The sequence below is a fragment of the Melopsittacus undulatus genome, chromosome 11 (assembly GCF_012275295.1).
Source record: "Melopsittacus undulatus isolate bMelUnd1 chromosome 11, bMelUnd1.mat.Z, whole genome shotgun sequence".
Classification (NCBI taxonomy): Eukaryota; Metazoa; Chordata; class Aves; order Psittaciformes; family Psittaculidae; genus Melopsittacus; species Melopsittacus undulatus.
In genome coordinates this window covers 13579961-13592492 of record NC_047537.1, presented here as the reverse complement: position 1 = coordinate 13592492, position 12532 = coordinate 13579961, and the positions used below count along the sequence as shown (strand labels likewise).

Below are 12532 nucleotides of genomic sequence, written 5' to 3'. Positions count from 1 at the left end.
ATTCTAGGAATTAACATTCCCACTTTTCCTTAGAACCCTCAGCTTTTGTGGTTCATTTGCTTAGGCTGTTGGGCTCAGTTACTATGTGACAGTTCCTGGCATGTCTGTAAATATGTGCACTGCTTCTTTTCCCCTGGGGCTTGGGTGGGGAAGTGCTTCTGATGGCCCCTTGGGATTCCTCACTCCATCCACATGCACTCTGCTCTTTGTGCATCTCCATCAGCAACTCCAGACTGTTGGATTTTGTAGTGAGCAATAGTGCTTTGGTTCAGTTAGTTTTGAAGAACCTTGTTGTGGTGCACAGTGTGTGGGACAAGCCAGCAGCTGGCAGGCAGTGTGGGACATGGCTGGCATCTTCCCTTCTGCACTCTGGACATGGTGACTCCTTTCAAAGGACTGGGAAGCCTGGGAAATGGGGAGATGTCCCCAGCATGCAGAGTACCTCTGCCAGCTCTTTCTTCAAGCCAGCAGAAGCTGATGGCTGTCATGATGCTGTGATTAAACCTTAATATATCTGGGCAGGAGTGAGGCCAGTCATACCCCCTTCAAAAGGAAAACAGTATTTTTAATGTGTTTTTTTAGTGTGAAATAGGCAAAGGGCATGAGGTATGGTCAGCCAGGGAAGGGCTGCTGCATGATGCTCCCTGCTGATGAGACCATGTTGCTCTGCAAGGCCCACTTGGCCCTTGGTACTTGCAGTAATTCTTACAGCATGAGCATTTGCCCACTGAAGGAACCTGATCATGCTGTGTTCACTGGAGCTGAGTCCCCAAATAGCTGTTGATACCAACAACATAGGATGTCGGCCAGGCAGCAGGAGCCATGTCCAGCTGCTGAGCGAGCACTGTGTGGTTTAATGAGGGCTGTCAGAGCTGTGACAGGAAGCATCAGATCAACCTTGGAGCTGCCAGTGCTGCTGAAGTTGTTGTGTTTTGGCTTGGGATTGAGAAGTCCGCCCCTTGCACTGCTTCCTGCTGGACTCTATTGAGTCTTGGTTTGAAAGCTTGCATCTTGCTTAGGTGTTAAGGCTGTGGAAGAAGAACTGGGCTCCCTACAATTGCCTTTTGTAACTACTTGAAGGACTTCTAGAGCATCTCCACCAAAACTGCAGGCCTTTGGTGAGGTTCTGTGACAGTCACTCAGTTGGGCTCAAGCAACACCTTAAAGAGCTGCTGCCTCTCCAGAGCTTGGCCCTCTTCATACAATCCTTGGAAGCATCAATGGAGGTGGCATTGATGGGACATGCCAAGCTCAGGGGTGGCCTTCCAAAACAATGCCAGATAGAGAAGACCTCTGAAGTCCTGCATTAAGGATGCCTCTTCAGGTGCTAGAGAATCTACCATAGTGCCCGTAGAGTTGTCCTGGTCATTAATTATGCTCCTAATACCATATTTTAAATACTAGTAAATCTTGTTTGAATGGATGGCTCTGGGCTCTTGTTTATACTTCGTTTGCAGGATCAAGGAGTCCTTCACTCCAAAGTTTCTTTCCCCGGGAGGTGCTTCCTGACTTGATGTCATCACCTCTTAAGCTTTTCTCTGAGGAGATTAGGGGCTGAGCAGCTTATGTCCTTAAGGAGGATTGGATTGTAGTTTATGGCTGTGCTCACTTTTCTAGCATCCTTCTACAAACATAGAGCATGAAATTGAGAAAACTTCAGTCCTCGTCTCACCTGTGGAGTTATATAAGAGCAGTGGTTCCTAACATGATGCTCCTCTGGGATATCATGCTCTCCTGTCTTTTTCCAAGAGCTTGTCTGTCATCCCAGAGTGTTGCTTTCTCTGTCTTGAGTGAGTCAGCATCCAGGCAGAGCCCAGCTCATCAAGCAATCACATCACACCAGTTCTTTGGGAAGCCTTATTTGTTACCCAATTGTTACCATTTACCAGAATTTAGTAACTAATTTTGTATTTTGTTGGATATTGTTAGCTGTAGCCCAAGGAATGTCACCTCTGAGGTCCCATCATGAATCCTGTCTTTCCCACTCAACAGAGCCCTCCAAACAGCTCTGAACTCTTATCAGTTAATCCATTTACTAGGACAAATTATTGATGCTTGATTTAGTTACAGACCAGACAGCACACTTCACTAATCCGAGCTTATTACAGCCACCCAATTACCTTTTTGAGCAAGACAAATAAGGTTATCAGGAATCATAGAATCATGGAACAAACGGATTGAAAAGTACCTTAAACCTCATCCAGTTCCACCCCACTAGACCAGGTTGCTCCAAGCCCCATCCAGCCTGGCCTTGAACACTGCCAGGAACGGGGCATTCACAGCTTCCTTGGGAAGCCTATGCCAGTCTCACCACTCTCACAGTATTTATTCCTTATATCCAACCTAAATCTCCCTGTTAAGTTTGAACTCATTCCCCCTTGTTCTATCACTACAGACCCTAATGAAGAGGAATATGCGGTGCCAAGCCCAACAGGACCTTGTTGCCTTCATTAACGCTCCTGCCAATCTTTCCATGCCTAGCAACTATCCCCTGTCCACCCATGTTCCTGCTGTTGAGATGGAGAAATTCAAAGGCTGGTAGGAAAGCCAGCTGGGAGGGGGTGGGAATCCCAAGTGAATGGAAACCAGCGTCTCCACCTGGAAAAATGCTGCTGGAGAAGTTTTTAAATGAAACATTCTCTCAAAGCAAATACGTAAAGGAAATAGGAGGGGAGGAAAGGCCATTCTCTAGAAACATGATCTCTGCTGATAATCTCTGTGCAGCCACAGGCTTCAGGGCTGACCTGGCCAAGGGGCAGGGACAGGAAAGCAAAGAACAGAGGGGATTTTGGAAGGAATGGCTGAATTCAACAGTTTAAGCAGAGATTAGTGTTTTGCTGAAGTATTTATTGACAATACTACTCTTACCTCCTGTGTAGGTGTAAAACCGGTACCCACAGGGGCAATGTTACTACTGATCTCCTAGAGGTGGTAGAGGGGGAAACAGCAGGTTCACCTAGTTAGTAAAGACTGAAGAACTCGTGTTCTTCACTTCCCTGTCAGCTCTTCCACCCATCATGCTGTGTGCCCTTTGCTCTGCTGGCCACTGGAGCTGTGTCTCCTCCTGCAGCAGGGGTAGGATGCTGCACCACCCCTGGAGCAATTTGTGCTGCAGTGCAGGCCCAGAGAAAATGAAGTGTGAATGGGCTTCTTCATTGGCACCTAGTACTGGAAATTGCGTTTGAACAGACTACCCCGCACAGTGTGACTGTGATGCTTCACTTGCTTCTGTGAGTAACTCACATCTGTACTCTTAGACAGAGGCTTTTGCAGCACTGAGGTCATCTTCTGTGAGCTCCTATGTGCCTACAAGGAGATCCAGAAAGCTTATCGGGCTTCACTGCACATAAAAATCAAGATCCACATGCAAGTAGATGCCTCGCCTCTTCATCAGCCAAAGAGTTTGGCATCACCACGTGAGGTCACTGTCATCAAGTCCCAGACTGGTTTGGGTTGGAAGGACCCTTAAACCTCATCCAGTTCCAACCCCCTGCCATGGGCAGGGACACCAAGTTGCTCCAAGCTCCATCCAGCTTGTCTTGTCATCATAAGGGAGAGCCTCTGAAACTTTCTGTAGAACGAACTAGTGACAACTGGCCAGGAGTGGATGGAGATACTCACATCCATCTGGAGCTCCAGCACTTGCTGTAGGGCTCATCTTGGACACTGAGGGCTGTGTGAAGAGCCAGCATGGTGATTCCTCACAAGGACAAGTCACCTCACACAGCAGGACGGCCTCTTCCAGAGATCTTGATCATGTCCATAGGGCTTGTGGTGAACATCTCCTGGGGAGATGAGCAGTCAGACTCTATCAACCATACAGGGTCTGAACTGCTAGCCAACACAGTCAAGGTGCTGGTGCTTAGGTGGACATTGAAATGGAAGCACCATGGCATTCTCCACCCTTCTCTCATATGTTCATACCCTGCCTCTTTGTGCCGTCAGCACATCCAGTGGTGGGTCTCCATCTCAGCTATTTCCTTTCATCTTTGCACTTGGCATTAGGATGCCTGGCATGAGTTGGGCTTTGTCTGCAGCTTTCATTCCAGGTCCCTGGAGTGTGACTTTTCCTTCACTGGTGTTACTTGCTCCTGTGTCATCTACATGGAAAATTCTTAGAATTCTTCCTGCTCTGTGTTTAGATGAGATTTATTTTGGTTCATTCTGCTTTCCCTTTAGCTGAGCCACCACAGTTGAGGGGAAGGTGCCTATTGCTTGGTCACTGCCCTGTGTGGGGGCTTCAGTGGAGAAGCTCTGTCTCACCAGTGCCACCTCCCTCATCACTAACAGTCTTTGGTACTTCACACCTTGCCCACAATACCTGCTGTGTGTGCAGTCCTTTCACTGTGCTGCATGGACAGCGAGTCCTTCTGCAGCCTGTGCACATCCCTATGCATCTGCAGTGTGGGAGTCCCAGTACTGGCAAAGTCAACATCCTATGATTTTCATAGAATTCCAGACTGGTTTGTGTTGGAAGGGTCCTTAAAGCTTATCCAGCTCCAACCCCTGCCACAGGCAGGGACACCTTCCACTGGAGCAGCTTGCTCCAAGCCCCTGTGTCCAACCTGGCCTTGAGCACTGCCAGGGATGGGGCAGCCACAGCTTCTCTGGGCACCCTGTGCCAGCGCCTCAGCACCCTCACAGGGAACAGCTTCTGCCTAAGAGCTCATCTCAGTCTGTCACTTTACCCTGTTTCTTTTGACATTTGAACCATTACATTTTCAACCAAAGAAGGCAGAATTGATGTTTCTCATAAAGATGACGTGCAGGTTTACATCACGAAGGTGGTTTATGTGGATTTACCTCTCTGCATCATTCACTCTTAGATGCAACTCACCCATGTCTGGCTTGATGTTATTTTCTATGGGAAACCTTGGGATGTCTGGAGAACTTGTAACATCATAGTTGCATTCAAGAGATGCCCAAAACCTTTCAGAGAAGAGCCACTCTTACAGTGCATTGTTTTGAATACCTCCTGAGCTTAACCAGCCAGCAGACAGTTGGGTAGAAGAATTCTGATAGATGCTGCTAAACCCAAATTCCCCTGGCTGGTGGATGAGAAGATGTTTATTCCAGTCCTGATGATTCCCTAGGGACAACTTTGCTGTAAAAACACAGAAAGCAAGGCTTTTTGCTAAAGAGACCCCAAAGTTAAATAAAACTGAATAAATTGCAATAATTATTCAAGCTGCTTGCACAACAAGCCAAAAACAAAGGATTGGACTGTGATGAATTGTTTTTTCAGCTCACCTTTTACATTGCATCTCCATAAAATCAGTGTTTGAGTCCTTAAGATGTTTCTCTGCCCATGCAGATGTTTCTCATTCCTTCCTGCTTGTTCCCTAGTGTTTGACTGATCCTTCTTCCTATTTCAGCCTGAAAGGATAGATCCCAGTGCATCCAGGCAAGGCTATGACGTCCGCTCAGATGTCTGGAGCTTGGGGATTACCTTGGTAAGTGAGTGGGATTTGAGCCCTCTGCTATGTGGTGCTTTCCTGGTGGGCAGCCTTGGTGTGCTTTGCAGTGTGGTGTGTCAAACACAAGCTTGAAGCAAAGCCCAGCTCTGCTGCTGTGATTGAAGTGGGCACCTCCTATCTCAGAATATCAATCCCTTCAAGGCAGATGGCTCTCCGGAACCCCTGAGCATACCCTTAGGTGCAGCTGTGTTTTACAGAGAAAGAGATGGAAGCAGGGAAGAGGTGTTGGATCATAAATGAATTTTGCTTTCAGAATCTCAGATGAGAAGGGATGGTGAGTGTGGTAGTGCAGAACAGAGCATCCAGCCTGTGTAAATAAGCCTCTCACAGCCCTGGCATCTGGTGTACTTCGGCTGTGCAGAAGGCTTCAGTTAATGTTGGGTTCTGCTGCTGATTCCTCTCTGGCACTGCTGGGTGCACACATTGAGAAATGGAAAAGCTCTTCCCTTCTCGAGATGGTGAACTAGAAAGAAAACAGGTGCAGTTACATATGAACCAAGTGTTTCTGTCTTCCCCAGTGCTGTTTTAAAATGCTCATTTTCATTGTCTTACAAGGAGCAGGTGGTTGGACTCAATGATCCTTATGGATCTGTTCCAAAGTGAGGTATTCTGTGGTTGTGTGATTCTCATTATCCATCTTCTGTAGTGGTTGTTGAGATGCTTGGAAAGGGACTGGAGGATTTTACTCTCCTACTTTTGAACACCTTAATAAGAGCATTGGTGGTTCTATAGTCAGTGAAGGAGAAAGCATTGTCAATATGAAAGCATGGCATAGCTGGGGTAAATCTGGAGATGCTCCTAATGTAGACAGCAGAAACTACTACTGGATAACTAGTAAATTCTCTCAGCAAACCTTTGTACAGGGACTGGGATGAAGAACTTCATCTTAGTCTTCCTTCTGGAGGGGTTCAGAGTTCTTGCAAACATTTTCTTATCCTGATTGAACTTACCATGTGTAATCTCCTAGTGCTGTTGCTGTCTCTCTGCAGTATGAGCTGGCCACCGGGCGATTCCCATACCCCAAGTGGAACAGTGTGTTTGACCAGTTGACACAAGTAGTAAAAGGAGACCCACCACAGCTGAGTAACTCAGAGGAAAGGGAGTTCTCCCCAAGTTTCATCAATTTCGTCAACTTGTGGTAAGTGTCTCCTACTGAAAGCACTTGAGCTTTGTCACTGCAGGTATTTGGCAAGGGTCACAAGTCAAGCCCTTCTTAGCTTAGCCTCACATTCCTGCACCAACATTATGGTGAGGACCTTTCACATTTCACTTTTTTGGAGGCGATGGGAGACTTGTCTGGGTGAGGGCTATGGGGGAAGCCTTTGGAAACTGTGCTTCAGGGGAGGGATGAGGAGTGAACCTCTGAAGAGCCTGTGCTCAGGAGAGGCACAATAAGACCCAGGGCAGAAGGTTCATGCCTACATACAGGTAAGGGCCTGGCCTGTGCATCCTGTTCCTTGGTATGAAACAGTCTCAGGACAGACCTGCTGTTCACCCTTTCTTCTCCAAGCAGGAGCCGGAGACTCTTGGCAGTATTTTTTTCATGGTTAGGCAAAGGGATTTTTTCTGGCCTGCCTTTTTCCTGGTAAAGCCAGGGCCATTCCCTCCCATTTCTGCTCCGCACAGTGACTGTCAGGACCTGTAGTGTCCTGCTTGGTTGTTGGATTCATGTCTTGTGTCAATCATATGTCAAGATCAACACTAGAGATGGTTTCCTGTAGGCAGGGCCTCTGCAACGTGGTCAGCCTTGGATGGGGACTTGGCAGTGTTTGGCAGGAGTGGCTTGGGGCAGTCCATCTGCCTGCCATGTGCCAGTGGTCCTATTTAGGTTAAGGGCTGATTGTGAATGTTCTGATGAAGTGTTTTTCTATTCAAATTTGAAAGGTGGTCAACACAGTTTAATTAATACCAGAGCACACAGGAGATCCATCAGTGTTGGTCTTCTGGGACCTTCTGTCCTGGAGAGACCCAGGTGATGGATGTCCCCAGCACAGGAGTGTCAATCTCAAAGTTCTGTGACAGAAAGACACTGCTCTAGACAATTTTAACTTTCAGGAGGTTTTGTTCTAGGGTTTTCCATCTGTTGGAATCTGTTGGTTTTGGGGTTTGAATTTTACTCTCTTTCGGAGTTATGAATTGTTATGAAGGCCAGGATTAACCTTCCAGCTGGCTGTAAGGGGAAGGCCTAGTTATTGCCTTTGGGCTGCAGAAAATAGAGCATCAAAATAGTCTGCTGCTCAAAAGAAGTTTCCATTTTTTTCAGTCAAAACCAGTGTAGCCCTTGGTTAGAAAGTTGCTTTCCCAGGTACAGAACAAGCAATACTTTATTTCCCTCACAGATCTTGGTAAGGAAACTGGATCATTCCAGAGTTTGCCAAGCCAGGAGCTGTGTGCCCTGGTGAGTTTGGCTCTGGGTCACCCAACAGAGGAGCCTGTGGGACGTTACAAAACAGCAGCATCTTCTGCCCATTAGTCTGGGTCAGTTCCTGTTTCCAGCCCATTTACCCCTCCTAGGGCCTGCTGCTCTGCAGCAGCCCAGCGCTTAGAGCACAGGGTGGTTTTCAGTCTGATTCTGGGTTTTCACAGAATCACAGAATGGTTTGGGTTGGAAAGGACCTTAAAATCATCCAGTTCCAACCTCCTGCCATGAGCAGGGGAGCCTCACACTAGACCATGTCACCAAAGGCTCTGTCTAGTCTGTCCTGGAACACTGCCAGGGATGGGGCATTTACCACTTATCTGGGCGCCGTGCCAGCGCCTCAGAACCCTCACAGGGGAGAATTTCTGCCTTTTATCTACCCTGAACTTCCCCTGTTTCAGTTTGAACCCATCACCCCTTGTCTTATCGCTACTGAGAGACAGATTTTTTTAATCTTTTTTTTTTTTTTTGTAAATCAACTGAATTTGGCCTGGAAAATTATTTATGATGTTTTGATAGCAACACTGTAATAAATATTCCTCTTTATAATCTTTAGCTGAGTGTAGACGGTGCTGTTGGTGCCACTAAGCAAGCAGGTGAGCGTCCAGAAGGCCGTGCTTTAGGTGATGGCATCAGTCTCCTGGGCATTACCAATAGATTAGCTAAGAATCTATTTTAGTGCATTCAAGAGTCAGGAAAAACATTGGAAGTGAGTCCTGCAGCATTGCTCCTGCTCACTGGGAGGGCTTTGTGAGGAAAGGGGTTTTTCCAGAATGTTAACAAGCTTCTGGGATTTCTCTATGGGTTTTGGTGCAATTGCTTTGGATCCTGATACTGCAACGAGCACCTCGGTGGAACATTTTCCCTTTCCTCCCAGTCATAGAATCATTTGTGTTGGAAAAGACCTTCAAGTTCATCAAGTCCAACCATAAATCATCTTGCAGGGCTCTTTGAAGTTCCAGTCAGATTCTTCCTTTCACCAAAACCCCATGTTCTAGAGATATTGCAAATGAAAATCTGTGGGCATTTGTAACTAGCTTTTACATAAAAGTTTACCAAAAGCAGCTCAGTTTCCAGATAGTCACTGCCTTGGTACACTAACAGTGACTATTGCTGTAAGTACCAAGCTCCTGATATGATATAGAATATGAATGATAATTCATGACATGCTTACCTGAACTCCCATTCGTGCTGGAACTGCTTACAGCGACTCAGCTTTCTGCTCCAGAGCTTGCAGCTGTCCAGGCTCTGTGTCTGGCTCTTGCTCACAGCACAAGGATGGTTTCTTCAGCATACTAAGGGTGGTGAGTCCCACCAGGACAGCAGTGGGGTCAACATTGTGTCCTGTGAAAATCGGTACTGGATGTCTCTAACAGTTTCTCCAATCCCACCTTCTCCTCATTCTCTTTCTGTTTTCTTTAGCCTTACAAAGGACGAGTCCAAAAGGCCAAAGTATAAAGAGCTTCTGGTGAGTGCAAAGTGTGGCTGCTCAGGTCTCAGCTCTGGTGGTCACACAGCGGGGCTGGGTCTTATGTCCAAGGTCACCCCTTGTTGTTCTGGCCCACCAAGGCAGCGTGTTCAGCTCCACAGTGCGAGGAGGAGGAGCCCTGTCTCATTGCTGGCAGCACTTTCATGTAAATGGCTCCAACACACAGGCTGGGAGTGCTCTGGCAAAATAAGACCTGAAGGAGCATCCTCTGGAGTGGGACACCAGCAGAGCCAGTCTGTGGTGGGGGGTCTAAAAGAGAGAATGCAGTAGTGCTTTTGGGTTGGATAAGTCACACTTGGCAACCCTGCACCTTCAAGGAGCTGGTAGTTCTCCATAGGATGTGTGGAACCATGCCTCAGATCCCTGATGTTGGGGGTGTGATATGAAAGCAGGTTGTGTGGTGTCCTGACCAAGAGAGTCACTGTGGCATTACTTCTCCATTACAGCCTGCTGGGCAGAGCAGAGCTCCAGGGTTCAGGAGAACCAGGTCTGGGTCGTGTTTGACCTCCACAAGCCATGTCTCCCTGTCACCCCATTGCTGACAAGGCTGATGGTGAAACCTCTCTTGAAAGTATTTCAGCACAAATCCATGCTACAAAGGAGCCAAGTGCTGCTCATCCTGCACCCTCCCTGCCTCCTGCTCAGCAGTCTCTGACACTCCTGGAGTCCTGTCCATTAGAGATAGGGATTCCCTGTTAACAGCCGTGGACCAGGCTATGTCCTGCTGTCCTACAGCCACCACCAAACTCTGTGCTCTTGCATCAGGCAAATCCGCACGCTGAGTTGTTACCTGGGGTAGCGAGATGGGTCTGAAGGGCAAACATAACCTTGTGTTTTCATCTGATTCCAGAAACATCCCTTCATCCTGATGTATGAGGAACGCACAGTGGATGTTGCATGCTATGTTTGTAAAATCCTGGATCAAATGCCAGCAACTCCCAGCTCTCCAATGTACGTGGATTGATATTGCTGCTACATCAAACTCTAGAAAAAGGGCTGAGAGAAAACGAGCTGTAAAGAGTTTTCATCACATATTGCAGTGTTTTTAATGCTCGCCCAGACACCATGTGCAATAATATTGGTGTTATTTCCATCCTGTCTGTATACTGTTGTCACATATAAAGTGCATCCCTGTAATACCTGATCACACAGTGTTAGTGTTGGTCAAAGAGAGACCTCATCTTGCTCTTTTGTGGACATATTCATGAAATGTGGAGATAAGTACATTTATTTGTTGACCGTGATTGGATAGCACCTAAAATTCATTTCTAGACTCAAACCTTGGAGACTTCTCAGCAGCTACTGGAAAGATTTTTTTCTCTCAAACTCTTCCAATTGTTGTTTCAAGTAATAATAAAAAGCAAACAAATAAAAGTTAGGCGTTGTCTGTCTGAACATTAAAGAGACTTTGCCTGGAGGGAGAAGAACTTGCTTAACCAACGAGATGCTTTTGCCTTCTGGAGCTAGAAAGGCAAAGGAGGATTTTACTCTTCACAAAGTGCAATAGATTTTACTGCTATGAAATTCTGTTGCTTTACAGTCGCAGTGTACTTTCTGGGGACAGTGTGCTCAGCTGAGCTTCCTGTTCAAGAGAGATCATGTTAAATATAGTGAATATGTCTTTACCAAAAATACGTTGCATTGAAAAGAGGCTAACTTTAAACTATTCCGAGATGGGACATCATGTATTCTTTCTCCTTTTACCAAGCCAGCCACTCTTCACTCTTAACTAGGTGTCCTGTAAATTGTTACCTGGTAAGATAAGACCTTTGACCTGAAGAATTATTAAACTACTCGATTGAATTTAACCTGCGTGTGACCTGGTTTCTGGCAGCGCAGCGCTCCCCACCACCTGGCTCTGCTTTGACTGCAACAAGTGCCCATCGCAAAGGCTGCGGCTGCTCTGAGGAGCCTCAAGTGAATGTCTCTTATTTCTAGATGCTGTTTCTTACGCTTTTCACTGGGCTGCCACCTCCCAGCCCCGTGTCCCTCACAAGACCGAACCTCAGTGCTTCCTTCTTGCTGTGGCAGGCAGGATGGTGGGGATGGGATTCTGTTCCCACCCCCTGCCTTGAGTGTCACGCTCTGCTTTAGCTTACTGAGACTGTTCACAGCCTCTGGACACATTTAACCTCTTTGTGACCCTCCATAGCTCTTGTTGCTGCATCCCAGAGTGAACCTCACTGACATTTTTGAGTGCTGATAGGGATAAAGGAGCATCTAATACCCTGGGGGCTTTTAGCTGACCCAGCAAGGCCAAAGCTGCTGTCTCCCAGCCCATGGCATATTTTTCAAAGATTCATTTTTCTTAGAAACATTATTTTTTCCCCCAAATCATTGTAGTTTTCAGACATTTAGTCACCTACCAGGGATAAAATGGAGGCTGCAGGGCCTCTGATACCCATTTTGAATTGTCTAGTTTAGGTAGGACTTCATCCATCTCAGAGCAACCTATGCAAAAGCTCTGCAGCGGAGCTGGATCCAGGATGCAGAGGGCTGGAGATGCAGTGGGAGTGAGAGCACAGCGGTGCTGGCAGCATTGCCAAGGAAGGGATTCCCATCAAAAACCAATGCTATCAAGTGCAAACTGGGCTGATGCAGGAGCACTGGAGACCAGCATGTCTCTGCCCCAGCTGCTGGGCTGGGAAAGGAGAGAGTTGAGGCCATGCTCGTGTGGACACCTGCTTCTCCTGCTGCAGAGGTGACGTCCTCACATAAGGCAGCACTGAGCATCTGCTTGGCTGTGGGAACTGGTTTCTTTGATGCCAATGGGATCCTTTGGGGTGCAGCCCTTCCTGGATTTTGTTCCTATGGAGCTGATTGTCAAGTGAGGCAAGTACCTAAAGTCTTCCCAAACAGACAAGCAGAGCTTTGTGAATGAAGCAATCATTCCAGCAGCTCTGGTTGATTGCTTGGAAGGATCAGCAGAGCAAGGAGTGTAGCCAAAATGCTGATTTCCACTGCCCCAGCCCTGTAGCCTCAGAGAGCTGGGCTTTCCCCAGGCATGGCCAATCCTCACAGCTGGGATCCAGCTCAGCAGCCTTCAGCCACCCATGGCAGGAGCTCGGGCCCTCCGGGTCCCATGGGGTGCTGGCTGGGGGGACACAGGCGCATGCAGAAGCTGTGCTGCTGCCCCTGCTCTCAAGT

At 47.4% G+C, this 12532-nt stretch overlaps 1 protein-coding gene across 2 annotated transcripts in view; it reads left to right on the top strand.

Moving 5' to 3' along the window:
* The window catches only part of MAP2K4 (mitogen-activated protein kinase kinase 4), a 72627-nt gene extending 61434 nt beyond the window's left edge, over positions 1 to 11193 (top strand). For both annotated transcript variants that reach the window (XM_034067889.1, XM_031042214.2), the window contains exons 8-11: positions 5376 to 5453; positions 6467 to 6615; positions 9319 to 9364; positions 10236 to 11193. In XM_034067889.1, the coding sequence (XP_033923780.1) occupies positions 5376 to 5453; positions 6467 to 6615; positions 9319 to 9364; positions 10236 to 10349 (387 nt within the window). In that variant the 3' untranslated portion in view covers positions 10350 to 11193. The remainder of the gene's footprint in view (positions 1 to 5375; positions 5454 to 6466; positions 6616 to 9318; positions 9365 to 10235) is intronic.
* The last annotated feature ends 1339 nt before the right edge of the window (positions 11194 to 12532 follow it).